Here is a 12,559-nt window from a genome sequence, read left to right as displayed (position 1 = left end):
TGTACACATTACACTGATACAAAGGCCTATGAATTTCAACTAGCTGCATTGATCACTCTGATACAAGAGTCCATTAACTGGAATCATCAAAATGATTCAAGATCCCAGATATTTCAATTGGCTACACTAATCACACTGATACAAGGGCCCAGGGATGTCTATTGACTATACCCATCACACTGATACAAAGGTCCTATGAATGCCTACTGGCTGCACTGATCACGCTGATACATCGACAGAAGTGCCCATACAAGCTCAGTGACAGTACTCTACACACTTATGCAAATGCACTGAAATGTCCCTTGACTGCACTCATCACACTGGTGGAAGGACCCAGAATGCCCATTTCTTGTTTTGATCACACTGATAAAAGATTCCAGAAATGTCCATTGACTCTACTCATCATACTGGTAGAAGTGCCCAGAAATGTAGAAATATCCATTGGTTATGCTCGTCACTGATAGAAGTGCAGAGAAATGTCCAGTGACTGAGCTCTTTACACTGATAGAAGTATGCAGGAATGTCCATTGACTCTACTCAGCACACTGATACAAGTGCCGAGAAGTGTCCATTGGCAGCATTCACCACATTGTTACAAGAAGCCAGAAATATCCATTGGCTGCACTCATCACACTGATTCGAGGGCCTTGAAATGTCCACTGACTGTACTCATCCCCCTGATAGAAATGTCCAGAAATGTCTATTGGCTGCACTCCTCACACTGATAGAAGAGCCCAGCTAGTGCATTAGATGCACTCATCACACTGATACAAGAGCCCAGAAATATCCATTTGTTGTACTCATCAGACTGATAAAAAGGCCCAGAAATGTCGTCTATTAACTGTACTCATCACACTGATAAGCAAAGGCAGACCATCCTGTAGAAACATGTGGAGACTTCCACAAGGTGTGCCTGCTTTGAATGGGTATTATGGCTGTGACAGAAGAATCGCTCATCCAGGTGCAGCTCCTTCTCAAGAGCAGAGAAGCGTCGCCCCGCCAGCTGTGATCGCAGCAAGCAAGCACAAATAAATAAAATAGCATGACATTGTCATTTTATTTATTTGCCACAGCACCGGCTTATGCAGTGTACAGCTCAAGGGTTGGGGTGCAGCTGAATCCCGCAGATGCAGGATGCTAGCATTGATCTACAGAGCGCATGTCGAATTGGCAGGGCGCCTTCCGATGGCCAGGCCAGCATGCACACTGTAGACACAGTAATCCAAAGGCTGTAAAATAGCCTGAAGATTGCTGGCACAGGCACCAGGCCTCAAAATGAGCTCTGGGTTAGCGTGCTCCAACCAATACTGGAGCTACTGTCCCTCTCAAATTGATGAGGGCAGCTCCAGGATTGGTTGGATCGTGTTCCACTGAGCAGGAAGGGAAGTCCTTCTCTTTCCTGTTAGTGGACAACCAAGATCCCGGCAGAGAAGTGCTGCACCGGTGTAAAGACTACAACACAAGTGAAGGTAAGTGAAGTAGCTTTTATTCAGAGGAAAGCCCTGACAGCGAGAGGCATCTGGTAGTGACAGCAGTAGTCCTCCAACTGCCCCTCAACTGCCACCCTCGCCCAAGGTTCTATAGTGGAACGGAGAAACGTCATAGTACCATGGGTGAGGGCACAGGCAAAGGAACAGCCCGAGGAAGGTCACGAGGACAACCCAGAGTAAATACAACACATCTCCTCATTTACAGAAATTTGAGAAATAAGCGAGGAACGGGAAGGAAGGGGGAAAATGAAGAAAAAGGGAGTGAGAAGACACAAAACAATAATAGCAAAATCAGCCACAAATGCTGGAGGGAAAAAAAGTTAGTCACATACAAAATCTTGTCATTTTTCTGGTAGAGTTATGTCTCTGCCATGTCTACTAATGGTAGGTTCCTTGATAATGGCTCCACCAGCATGGGAACCCTGAGGGGGTGAGCCATCTTGTGTCATGTCAGAAGTTCCAGCCTGAGGAGTTTCATCAGCACTACAAGTGATGGAGTCACGTGGAGTGCTAACAATAGTTTCCCCAGCGGAGATGTCAGGAATGAGGTCATCTTTTGAAAATACAATAGGGTCACTGAGTCTGGTGAAACTCTCCTCCAGGTTGGAGCTACCACTAGTGCCTTCCTCCAGATCGCTCGAGGGAGTAACCTCACCCTGTGCAGGGTAATAACGGCTAAGTGCTTTTCTAACACAGCCACTACTTTTGACTCTGACCCACTCGCCTACGTGAATGTTGACATGTTTGCAGGCAAGTTTGGAGTCGTAATAATTTTTACATGTTTGTTGAGCGTGTGAAATTCTGCTATTGACTGTTTCCATGGACCAGTCCACCTTCTTAGGAGTTAACCACCCAATAGTGTCTTTGGTGATAGGAATTCTGCCTCTTAATAACACAAATGGACTAGAACCAGTAGATTCACAGGGTGTGACATGGAAAGCTCATAAGTTATGAGTTAATTCCTTCCTCTATGAGAGGTTGTTATGATTAGCAAGTTGTACAACACCTTTCACAACGCAGTTAAATCTCCCTAGTGCACCATTAATTACCAGCTGGGTTGTACAGGGAGGTAGTTTTGTGAAAAAGGCCTTTGTCAGTGATACATTTTTTAAAGTATCAGAAATTAATTGTGGACCGTTGATAATAACATTTGGGTAATCTTTCCCTTAAGAACACGGTTTTTAAGACCTTGATGACCTTAATGATAGCTTTAGCATCAGCACTGTGTACCATTTCTATCTCTGGCCATTTGGAGAAATGATCCACCAGAACAATAAGGAAAACCTGCTCACCATTTTCCCAAATAGGGCCACAAATGTCTATTCCTAATCTACTCCATGGCGTACATGGATTTGATAGTGGTTGGAGTGGTGGTCTTAAAGTGCGCTGGGATTTGTCTGAGTAGTCCTCCAACTGCCCCTCAACTGCCACCCTCGCCCAAGGTTCTATAGTGGAATGGAGAAACGTCATAGCACCATGGGCAAGGGCACGCGGCAAAGGAACCGCGCGAGGAAGGTCGCGACAACAAAGAGTAAACACAACAACCGCTCGTGCTCCCGCTCCGCACTATGATGAGATGGGCGCCAGCACGCCCAACCACAATTTATTTATGCTAGCCCCCACTACACACATCCCTTTATGTTTATCCACATACGCTGGTAAAGGAATGACCAGTTCAGTCAAATTGTATGATTTGTGCAAAGCATGAGGAGATGTATGTGATCTGCACAAAATCAAAAGAAATCTGACTGGTCATTTGTGAAATTTGACAACCAATCTAGGCCACCAAGATGTCTCTGCTATCACTGTCCAACCATGGAACAATTTAATATTTTTATTCCTGCACATGACATACTGCACGTTATTAAAATATGTGAAAAATCTTAAATCCACTTGTTTGACAGCACCTGTCATTGACCATTTATATTTATAATACATTTCTGTGCCTTCTAAATCCAGACGATTTGCTACCTAGTGGTTATCACTATTGGGACCATTGCTACCCTAGCCAGTACTGCGACATCCATCACAATACAGCGAGACTGGATCGTGGTGGTCGCTGGTGAAAATCGAACCTGTTTGGCAGGTAAGAGTGCTCTGATGTAAATGGTCTGTACATGCTTCACTTGGCTTCACTGCTATATCAAAAGGCACTCTTTTTTTGCCGAGGAATATAAATGAACATCCATAGTTTCACAAGTTGCGCAAGACAACATTAAACCTTGGATAAGGAAATGGTGGTTTGGGCAGTAATCCCTTGGATTGGATCTTTGTTTAAAACATTTGTCCTGTGTTAAACTTTGTAACATGGACCCAGAAAGTGCTTCTCATATTGTTTTCAAGAACAGTTTAGGGAGAACATTCTGGCATCATTTGCCTTGTTAGAAGATAGTATAACTGCTCACCCTGTTTATGTGTATGGGTATGTCGATACATCCATTACAGATAAAGGCTAGATATGACTAGATGCTTCTGACAAAGTATACACCATACACTCAAGTTGCTGCCTTCACATCAACCATTTAAACAACTTTTATAAAGTGCTATAACTGTCCTGGTGCTTCCTAGGGTTGGGTGATGCTACTGAGGGGGTTGTCTCTACAGATCAAACAACTAAGGGGCATGTTAGCAACAAAGTGGCGAAGAGACCTGTTAGCCGCTTAACGGCTTAACGCCTCTCTTTTCCACTTCGGAAACGCTAGGCTGCACCATATTACCAAGGATATGGTGCAGCCTAGCGTTTCCCCCTGCGATGGCGATAAGTTTTACAACTTAACGCCAGCGCAGGCAGGGAAGGTTTGCTTATGTACAGGAAGGAGTTCCTTCCTGCATATAAACAAAGCTGAAAAGCCATTTTGTAACTTATATGTGTGCTGCTTTATGCAGCACACATGTAAGCTACAAAATGGCCTTTTAAAAAGAGGTTGGTTTACGACCAGGAAGGGACACCTCCCTGTACAAAAACAAACCTTGGCATTTTGCTTTTTCCATGTGTGCTGCACAAGGCAGCACACATGGAAAAAGCAAAAAACGAGGAGAAATGAAGCATTTCTCCTCGTTTTGCCACCTTAAGAACAGGTCTGACCTGTTCTTAAATTTGACCCTGCCACCTATTATCACCAAGCTTGATAGTAGGTGGGAGCGTCAAAGTGAATGGGTGCTGCGGTGGAACGCCAACCGCAACACCCATTGCACGCCCCCTTTCACAATGAGTTTATCGTGAAAGGGACCCTATTACCAAGGCAGCGTTAAAGCCACGTTAATTGACATAACGCTGCCTTCATAATAGGGCGATGCAGATATTGCAGCGTTATCGGCAGAAAAGTGCCGATAATGCAGCGTTAAGGGGCTTATTAATATGCCCCAAGTTCTTAAATACCCACCAAAACTTTAGGAGTTTGCATTGGATGTGAACATATATTGGCAATGTATTTCAGAGCCAAGCCACTTGCACATAGAAGTGTTTCATAGCTACTCAGGCTGTACTTGCCATTGGTATCATCATGTACAGCGACGGATTTGGATGGGAGAGGATTCAACAATGAACACTTTTGTTTCACATTTTCATGAATTACCCATCATCAGATTGTTAATTGTTCCTTTAATAATTAATACACTATGCTAGGAGCTGGCTTTTGATTGAGCAGTTCACTCAGCAGCGTTCACCTTTATGTGCCAGGTACAAAAGTGCATGGTAGTGGTTGCTGGTGTCTCATGGTTAATACTCTCAGGTTGAATGATGGACCAGGATGCCAGAATATGGCCAATAATGGTCCCTGCCTATACCACACATTTTAAACTGTCAACAAAACAACCTGCCCTTTTTGGTCACCGCTGTATTTTGTGCACACCTCTCTTGCCCTTGCACCTACCTATGTCATACGTGTGACATCAATCCAGTTGGTAACATTAGGATAATATTTGGTATCAAATAGGAGGAATTTTCAAAGGAATTTCATTGCAAATGTGTTTACAACAGCAGTATTTTGCTTCATTACTTTCCTGAATTATTTTCTAGCAATGAATGCTACCATGAGAAGAATTGACCAAGTGACCAATATACTATCCCCATTAGCAGTTGGACAGATAATTACATTTGGCTCCCTGGTGACTGGCTGTGGATTCATTGCTGGTTGGAACATTCTTTCAATGGGTCTAGAGTACCTGATACTTTGGAATGTTTACCAGAAGACTCCAGCCTTAGCGATCAAAGGTGGCCAGAAAGGAGATGAACAGGAAATGCAACAACTAAATGAAAAGAAAGGTATTGTAGATATTGACCAATGTAAGATATGTTTCATGATCATGGCGTTTGCGCAAGATTTGCCCATCATTTCATCCAAAATATGTGTACAATACGTTAAGAGTGCTGCATTTTTGGTACAGGGTCTTATGCATTTTTGATGATTGTTCTATTATAATGTAGTGACCTGCTAAGTTCTTGAAGTCATGTGTTTTTTAAAAGTGTTATTCCCCTTTTTCAAGCACCTTCACAAGGGTTCCGATCCCCAACAGAGGACAGTAAACACTAGCAAGGGCCTGCACCACAATTCTGGGCCAAAGTGTAAAACCAGGAGGCATGATGAGGGATGATGAGCTGTGTATGCCTGGCATCATCAGAGGACGATAACTAGGGGTGGGCGGCCAGCTACGCTCCGTGCACGGAGTGTGCGTAGTGCCGTCTACTCCGCATTTTGCGTAGCGGGCGTAGCCAGGCGGCACTACGCACGCTCCGCAGACGGAGCGTAGCTGGCCGCCAACCGCCTCCCTCCCGCCCTCCCTAAATACTTTAAATTAAAAGTGTAAAATAATTAAAAGGCACTTACCTTGCCCGCCGCTGCCCGCCGCGTCCCCGGGGCTCGCTATCTTCATTCTGCCGTCTTGTTTACTAATGCGCATGCGCGGGCGGCCGCGCATGCGCATTTCTCACGAAAAAATGCGCATGCGCAGCCGCCCGCGCATGCGCATTAGTAAACAAGATGGCAGCAATGAAGATAGCGAGCCACAGGGACGCGGCGGGCAGCGGCGGGCACCGGCGGGCAAGGTAAGTGCCTTTTAATTGTTTTACACTTTTAATTTAAAGTATTTAGGGAGGGCGGGAGGGAGGCCTGCGGTGCGTAGTGGGGCTACGCGGAGTGCGGAGGTGGGCGTAGATTCTCGCCCACTTCACATAGCTCCGCGAAGCCCCACTACGCCCACTACGCCCAGGGTTAACGATAACACTTACGAAAGACTTTAACTACTTCGATGCTGATGACGGAACCGCTCCGTGATCAGCTGCGGTTGGGCTGTGCTGATGACGGAGCGGTTCCGTCATGGCCCGGCTGCCGTAACTGAAGAACTCGCTGCAAGCCATAGAAAGTTGTTGACATACAGATTATCTCCCTGCAGTGAACATAGAAGATAGAAAAATGTAACCACTTTTATAGGAAAGTAATTGGGAAAGAAAAATATTTATTCTGCTTCCATAAAGTCTTTACTCCTCTGAATTTACCAGAAGCATTTTTTTGTGATCAACGAATTGAAAGATTCTCCTAATCAAGTTGATTTATCAATCTCAATAGACAAGTGCATTCATTTTGCAGATATATTTGTAGGTAAGACTTCTGCCAATCAAGTTTGTTTGCTACGAGCACAACACTTTGTTTTCACCCATGTATTCTTCCTGGCCTTCTTGATGTTTCGACACACTTCCACACACTGAGTTCGCTCCAGTAGTTTTTTCCAGAAAATCATCCAGTTCCCCTTGGAACCGATTATCACTTAAGATGCATAAGAAATATTGGCTGTTAGATTCCAAAAGACCAAGAGCGATTATTAATGCAATCTACTAACATGGTGCCTGGACCTTTAAAATTGACCTGAGCCACTCCCTTATTGAAAAATGCTTCTATTGACCCGCATCCTGGTCAACTATTGATCGATTTCCGAACTGCCTTTTTTGGCTAAGCTGCTGGTGAAATCTTTTTTTATCCAGCTGTCCAAGTTTGTGAAGGCTAATAATTTTTTAATAACTTCCCAGAAGGGTCTTCTTCACCCATGGCACCCAGTACCATCTTGGCAGCTTTGGATTATCTTTTCTGCTGTGCTGCCTCCAACATCTCAGCTGCTTTAATTTTACCAGATGCTCGGATGACTTTTGACACCATAAATCACAAATTTCTACGGACCATCGTGTCTGGGGAGAGAGGATTTAGCTTTCCTATGGTTCTCGAACTTTCTTTAAAAGAGGTCATTTTAGAACCCACCTCTTCCTTTCACGTCATTTGTTGAACCCAGTGTTTGTCATGTTCCCTAAGACTTTATTATTTTTTCCCAACTGCTGTTCAATCTATGTATTATCCTGTTGGTCTACCATATTCAGTCCTTTGCGTTTAACTTATTTCTTTAAACAGATTGTTTGACCTAGCCATCTCTCAGGGTCACCCCCAAACCTTTTGCCTTCACCAGGCCTGTTTTCTAAATTTCATTTTTCCTGGCAGTAGTACTCTCTACACTTTTCCACTATTATCCAGTGCTAAAGGCCCTGTGCTCTCACCTTTGAACATGGTGAAATTGGCTTACTCCCAATTGGCACATTTAATTTACTTGTAAGTCCCTAGTAAAATAATGCTACATGTACCCAGGGCCTGCAAAGTAAATGCTACTAGTGGGCCTGCTATACTCATTGTGGCACCCACTAAAGTAGCACTTTAAAAATATATTTTAGGTATGCCATTGCAGCATTTCTCAGTTTTAAACTACCAATTCAACCTGGCAAAATAAACCTTTTGCCAGACTTAAATCTTCTTTTTAATACAAGTAAGTCACCCCATAAGTTAGGCCCTAAACAGCCCGTAGGGCAGGGTGCATTGCATTTAAAAATCAGGGCATGTGTTGTTAATTTTAAATGTCCTGTTAGTGAAAAACATGTAAATTCTTTTTTCGCTACTGTAAGGTCTACCTCTCTCATAGGATAACATTGGGTTACCTTATTACATTTAATCAGTGCTAACTGTTGCATGGGAATGGGTAGAAATTTCATGTTTGGATTAAAAAATTTATTTTTATTTAAAATCCTCATAAATGATAAAGTCAGATTTTGGATTACAATTTTGACAATTAGACTTTTAGAAAGTTTGTATTTTCCTGCTGAAAAGTTACTAAGGAATTCTAGGCGTTTCGAGCTGTCTGGGGCTGTTATTCCTATCCGAATACGTATTTGGTAGAGACAGTGAACAATGGGGGTCTAGTTGTTGGCGGGATAGGGTGGTCAGGCACCGCTGTTCCCTACACCATAAATATGTCAATAGGCATGCCACCAGCACACAGAAAGAAACCTAACACTATCCTTTTGTGATCCTAGACTTTGTTAAGCCTTCACAGGGAAAGGGAGGAACATTAGAGAAACAGATGTTGGTGTAGTCTAGAAAATTCTCCTACTTCAAAAGATTGTAGCCGGTATAAATATTGGACCTCGTGAGCCACTCTTCAGTACACTTGTGGACCTCTGATCATTACAGAATAGGGACTGCTTATTCCCCAGAGGACTGCCCCGATGCTTGAGGCCTGCCTTGTTTCCCAGTGGAAAGCCCTGCTGCTTGAGGCCTGCCTTGTTTCTCAGAGGACTTCCCTGCTGCTACCAGAGGACTGCCCCTCCGCATGAGAGTTGCCTTGTTCCTTAAAGAACTGCCCAGCTGCTTGAGGCTTGCCTTGTTCCCCAGATGACTCCCCTGCTGCTTGTGGCCTGCCCTGCTCTCTGCGAAGAAATACTGAACCTGCTCCCTTCATCCCAGGCTATCAGAGTGACTCCAAGGGTTAGTTGGCTGACCTCCTGTTCTGAGCTACAGGGACACAAGGGACACAACAAGCTCCAGATACCTCCCTGCAACTAGTCCACTGACCTGCTGCAACTGTACCTGCCTGGACCTGCTTGGGCCCTGCTGGCCTCTACTAGAGTGAGTCACTGATTCCTAAGAGGTGCTTCCCCTGTTCCTGGACCCTTGGCTGGCATCACAGTGCACACCACTACAAGAAAAGGTGAAATCCTGAAGTTCCTGACTCTTTAGACAGCAACTTTTAGATGGTAACCTTTCAGCTATACTAACCTCGACCCTGTATCTTTCTAGCATGACCAGATCCCTGTGAGTGGCACTTTGTGATTTTAAAATAGCATTTTTCCAGTTCTACTGATTGAATTGGTTTGTGTCCTGCATAAATACTTTACACAGTGCCTCTAAGTAAGCCTGACTGCTTTTGTACCAAGCTACCAGAGTGTTACACAAAGGTTAATTTAGTGATTTTTATGGTTTACCCAGGCAAGGAACATGGTAGTTGCTTGTCCAGGGCTTCACACCCCCAACCTATAACCCAATTTCTTACATAGATGATACCCAAATTATTTTAAAACAAAGCTAACAGGAGATAGGATAGGTTTTCAGATATTTGTAGTACAGAAAGTTTTGCATGGCTTCAAAGGATTATTCTTTTTTATATATTGACTGATATTTCACAGACAGTCCTTGGTCCTCGGCTATTCAGTGTTCACAGACCCATATTTTGGAAAAGAAATTAAATCCATTAGCTGGGGAACCCTTTTCTCCAATGGTACAGTATCCCTTGGTCCGATCAATCTTATTGATTGGACCCTAGAGGAACATTTATGATAGGGACTATAAAAAGGGGCAGGGAACATTTCCCCTGATCCCCCTGCCAATGTGGGGAGGAGCCGAAGACAAGCAAAAGGTCTCCGAATAAAAGAACCCTGTTTTTAGGTCTCGCCTACGCAGCACGCAAGCGCTGCTTTGGAGTGACCTCTTGGAATCCCTATGTACTTACTTGGAAACGCGTGCATGTACAGTCAAAGCGCCAGGATACCCGTGGGGTGACAGACACGCGCTATAAAAGATTACAAATACATACATACATACATACATACATACATACATACATGTACTGCACTGTTTCCAATGCGTTCTTGTGCATGTACAGCGTTTACCTTGCAGGAGCGAGCAGCAGTGCCATCTATTTGCAATCATCTCGCTTGCCACTGCTCGCCCCTGCAAGGTAAACGCTGTACATGGACTTCTGGCCGGTTCCACTGCCCTCAGGGTCTACAGGCATCCAGTAAGCGCCCTCCGCTGCTCGCTCACTCTGCATCGCTTTAACGTTTGCGCTGTGATCTGTTTCTGGTCAGATTTCAAAGGTTGTTCTTTCTGCCGACTCCTTGCCACTTGTAGGTGCATGACGCTGCCTCCGGACCCAGTCCCCTTAATTTCCATGTGCCTTCCATCAACACCTCATGTTTCCCACTTCAGAAGCATCTGTTGTTAATTGTTTAAGATTTTACATGCTCCTTTTTGAAACTGTGCGGCTTTAATGTATCTTTAAGGAGCAGAGATGGGCGTCACGCTCTGCACAGCGCAGTGCAACTCCTGGTCTTTTGTTGTTTGCTTCCCATGTAGCTTTTCCCTCCTTCCATTCCCGGACAGCTACTTCAGAAGCGATTTGCACGGAGACACAAGGTAACTTTGTGAGTGCGTCATGGCCTCACATAGGAGGATCACGAGAACATCCATTATATAAGCAGGTGCAGCTGGTACTGCTTGGTTCTGCTAGGGCTTCTCCATTTAGTCAACAAAGAGTCCCCCAGGGTCCTCACAAGTGCAAGTGAAACCGGGTTTGGAGGGCCTCCCGCGCCTGGCAGTCTGCAGCCACTGACTGGACCACCTTAGCCGGTACAGATGCCTTCTGGCAGACCATCTGCATTAAAGGCTGCACTCCCTGGCTGACAAGACAGCTTGTGCTGTGCCCGGCATGGACCCCGATACCCGCTACGCAGTCTACAGCTGTCAGCGGCTCCCACTTTGCCCCTTGTATGTCTCCCTATATATGGTGCATGTGAGGAGTGTGTGTCCAGGAGCTGATGTGTGCCCGAAGGTCCCCACACTGGAGGTCTAGTAGACCTCCAGTAGTGATTTTGAACAGGCTTATGGAGTGGACGGCGGAACATCAAATCTTGACAGAAATACAATACGGGTTTAGGGAGGGTAGATCGACAAGTGACCAGCGCCTAAATTTGTATCTTTTGACAGCTAAGTATACGAAAGCAGGCAGGGGCACGGTCTATATGGCATTCATGGACCTAGCCGCGGCCTTTGACAATGTCAATAGGTCTAAACTATGGACCATGATGCATAACCTAGGGATAGAAGAGGGGCTGATCAATATACTGAAAGAGCTGCACTGGAACACCACGGCCAAGGTTCGTTTCAGTCCAGACAGGGGGCAAACTGATCAATTTTTATGTTCAGGGGGAGTAAGACAAGGGTGCATATTAGCCCCTTTTCTTTTCTCCCTTTACATTAATGCCCTAGAGAGTGCCCTCATCGCCCTAGAAGTTGATTCCCCCAAAGTAGGACCGCGTCATGTCCCAGTACTATTGTACGCGGATGACGCGGTTCTGCTGGCCAGGGCCCCAAGGGCTTTGCAACTCCTGGTGGACGGATTCGCTAAGTTCATGGGGGACTTGGACTTGTCTGTCAACCTAACAAAATCCTTTGTCATGGTGGCCGGTAAAAAACCTACTAACAAGAGTGTGTTTAAAATTGGGTCACAGACTCTGGGCAAAGTAAAGACCTTCCCCTACTTAGGGCTGCTAATGGATGGGGACATGTTATTTAATCACCTGCTTGAGGCCCATTGCACCAAGCTTGTGTCCTCAAATGGGGCTATTTTGAGCTTTGCCCGTAGATTGGGACGCTGGTGCCCAGAACAGATAATGGCATTATATGCCTCAATCAGTACAGCTAAGGCCTTGTATGGTTCTGAGATATGGGGCTTTAGGGACTGTAAGCAACTTCAACAGCATGAAGATAAATTCTTTCGGAGAATCTTAAAAGTCCCGCAAGCCATCCCTGCTGAAATTGCCCATGATGAATTAGGGATGCCATATATTTCTGATATTGTTAAACTAAGGCCAATTATGGCATGGATGAGAACTTGGACTAACCCGGAGGCAACTCTGACCAGGGAAATAATTACAGACTGCTTACAAAGAGACAAGGCCCTACAAATCCCCTGGTTGAAAT

The 12,559-nt window shown here is 44.9% G+C and overlaps 1 protein-coding gene across 2 annotated transcripts in view; it reads left to right on the top strand.

The window, feature by feature from the left end:
- Positions 1 to 12,559, top strand: part of LOC147730598 (ferroportin-like) — a 91,254-nt gene that overhangs the window by 29,064 nt on the left and 49,631 nt on the right. For both annotated transcript variants that reach the window (XM_086955355.1, XM_086955356.1), the window contains exons 5-6: positions 3,450 to 3,576; positions 5,509 to 5,754. In XM_086955355.1, coding sequence (XP_086811481.1) covers positions 3,450 to 3,576; positions 5,509 to 5,754 — 373 coding nt within the window. The remainder of the gene's footprint in view (positions 1 to 3,449; positions 3,577 to 5,508; positions 5,755 to 12,559) is intronic.

This window comes from Lissotriton vulgaris, chromosome 2_1 (assembly GCF_964263255.1).
Source record: "Lissotriton vulgaris chromosome 2_1, aLisVul1.2, whole genome shotgun sequence".
NCBI lineage: Eukaryota > Metazoa > Chordata > Amphibia > Caudata > Salamandridae > Lissotriton > Lissotriton vulgaris.
Note: the sequence above shows the minus strand (reverse complement) of the source record. Positions and strands in the feature narration are given on the sequence as shown.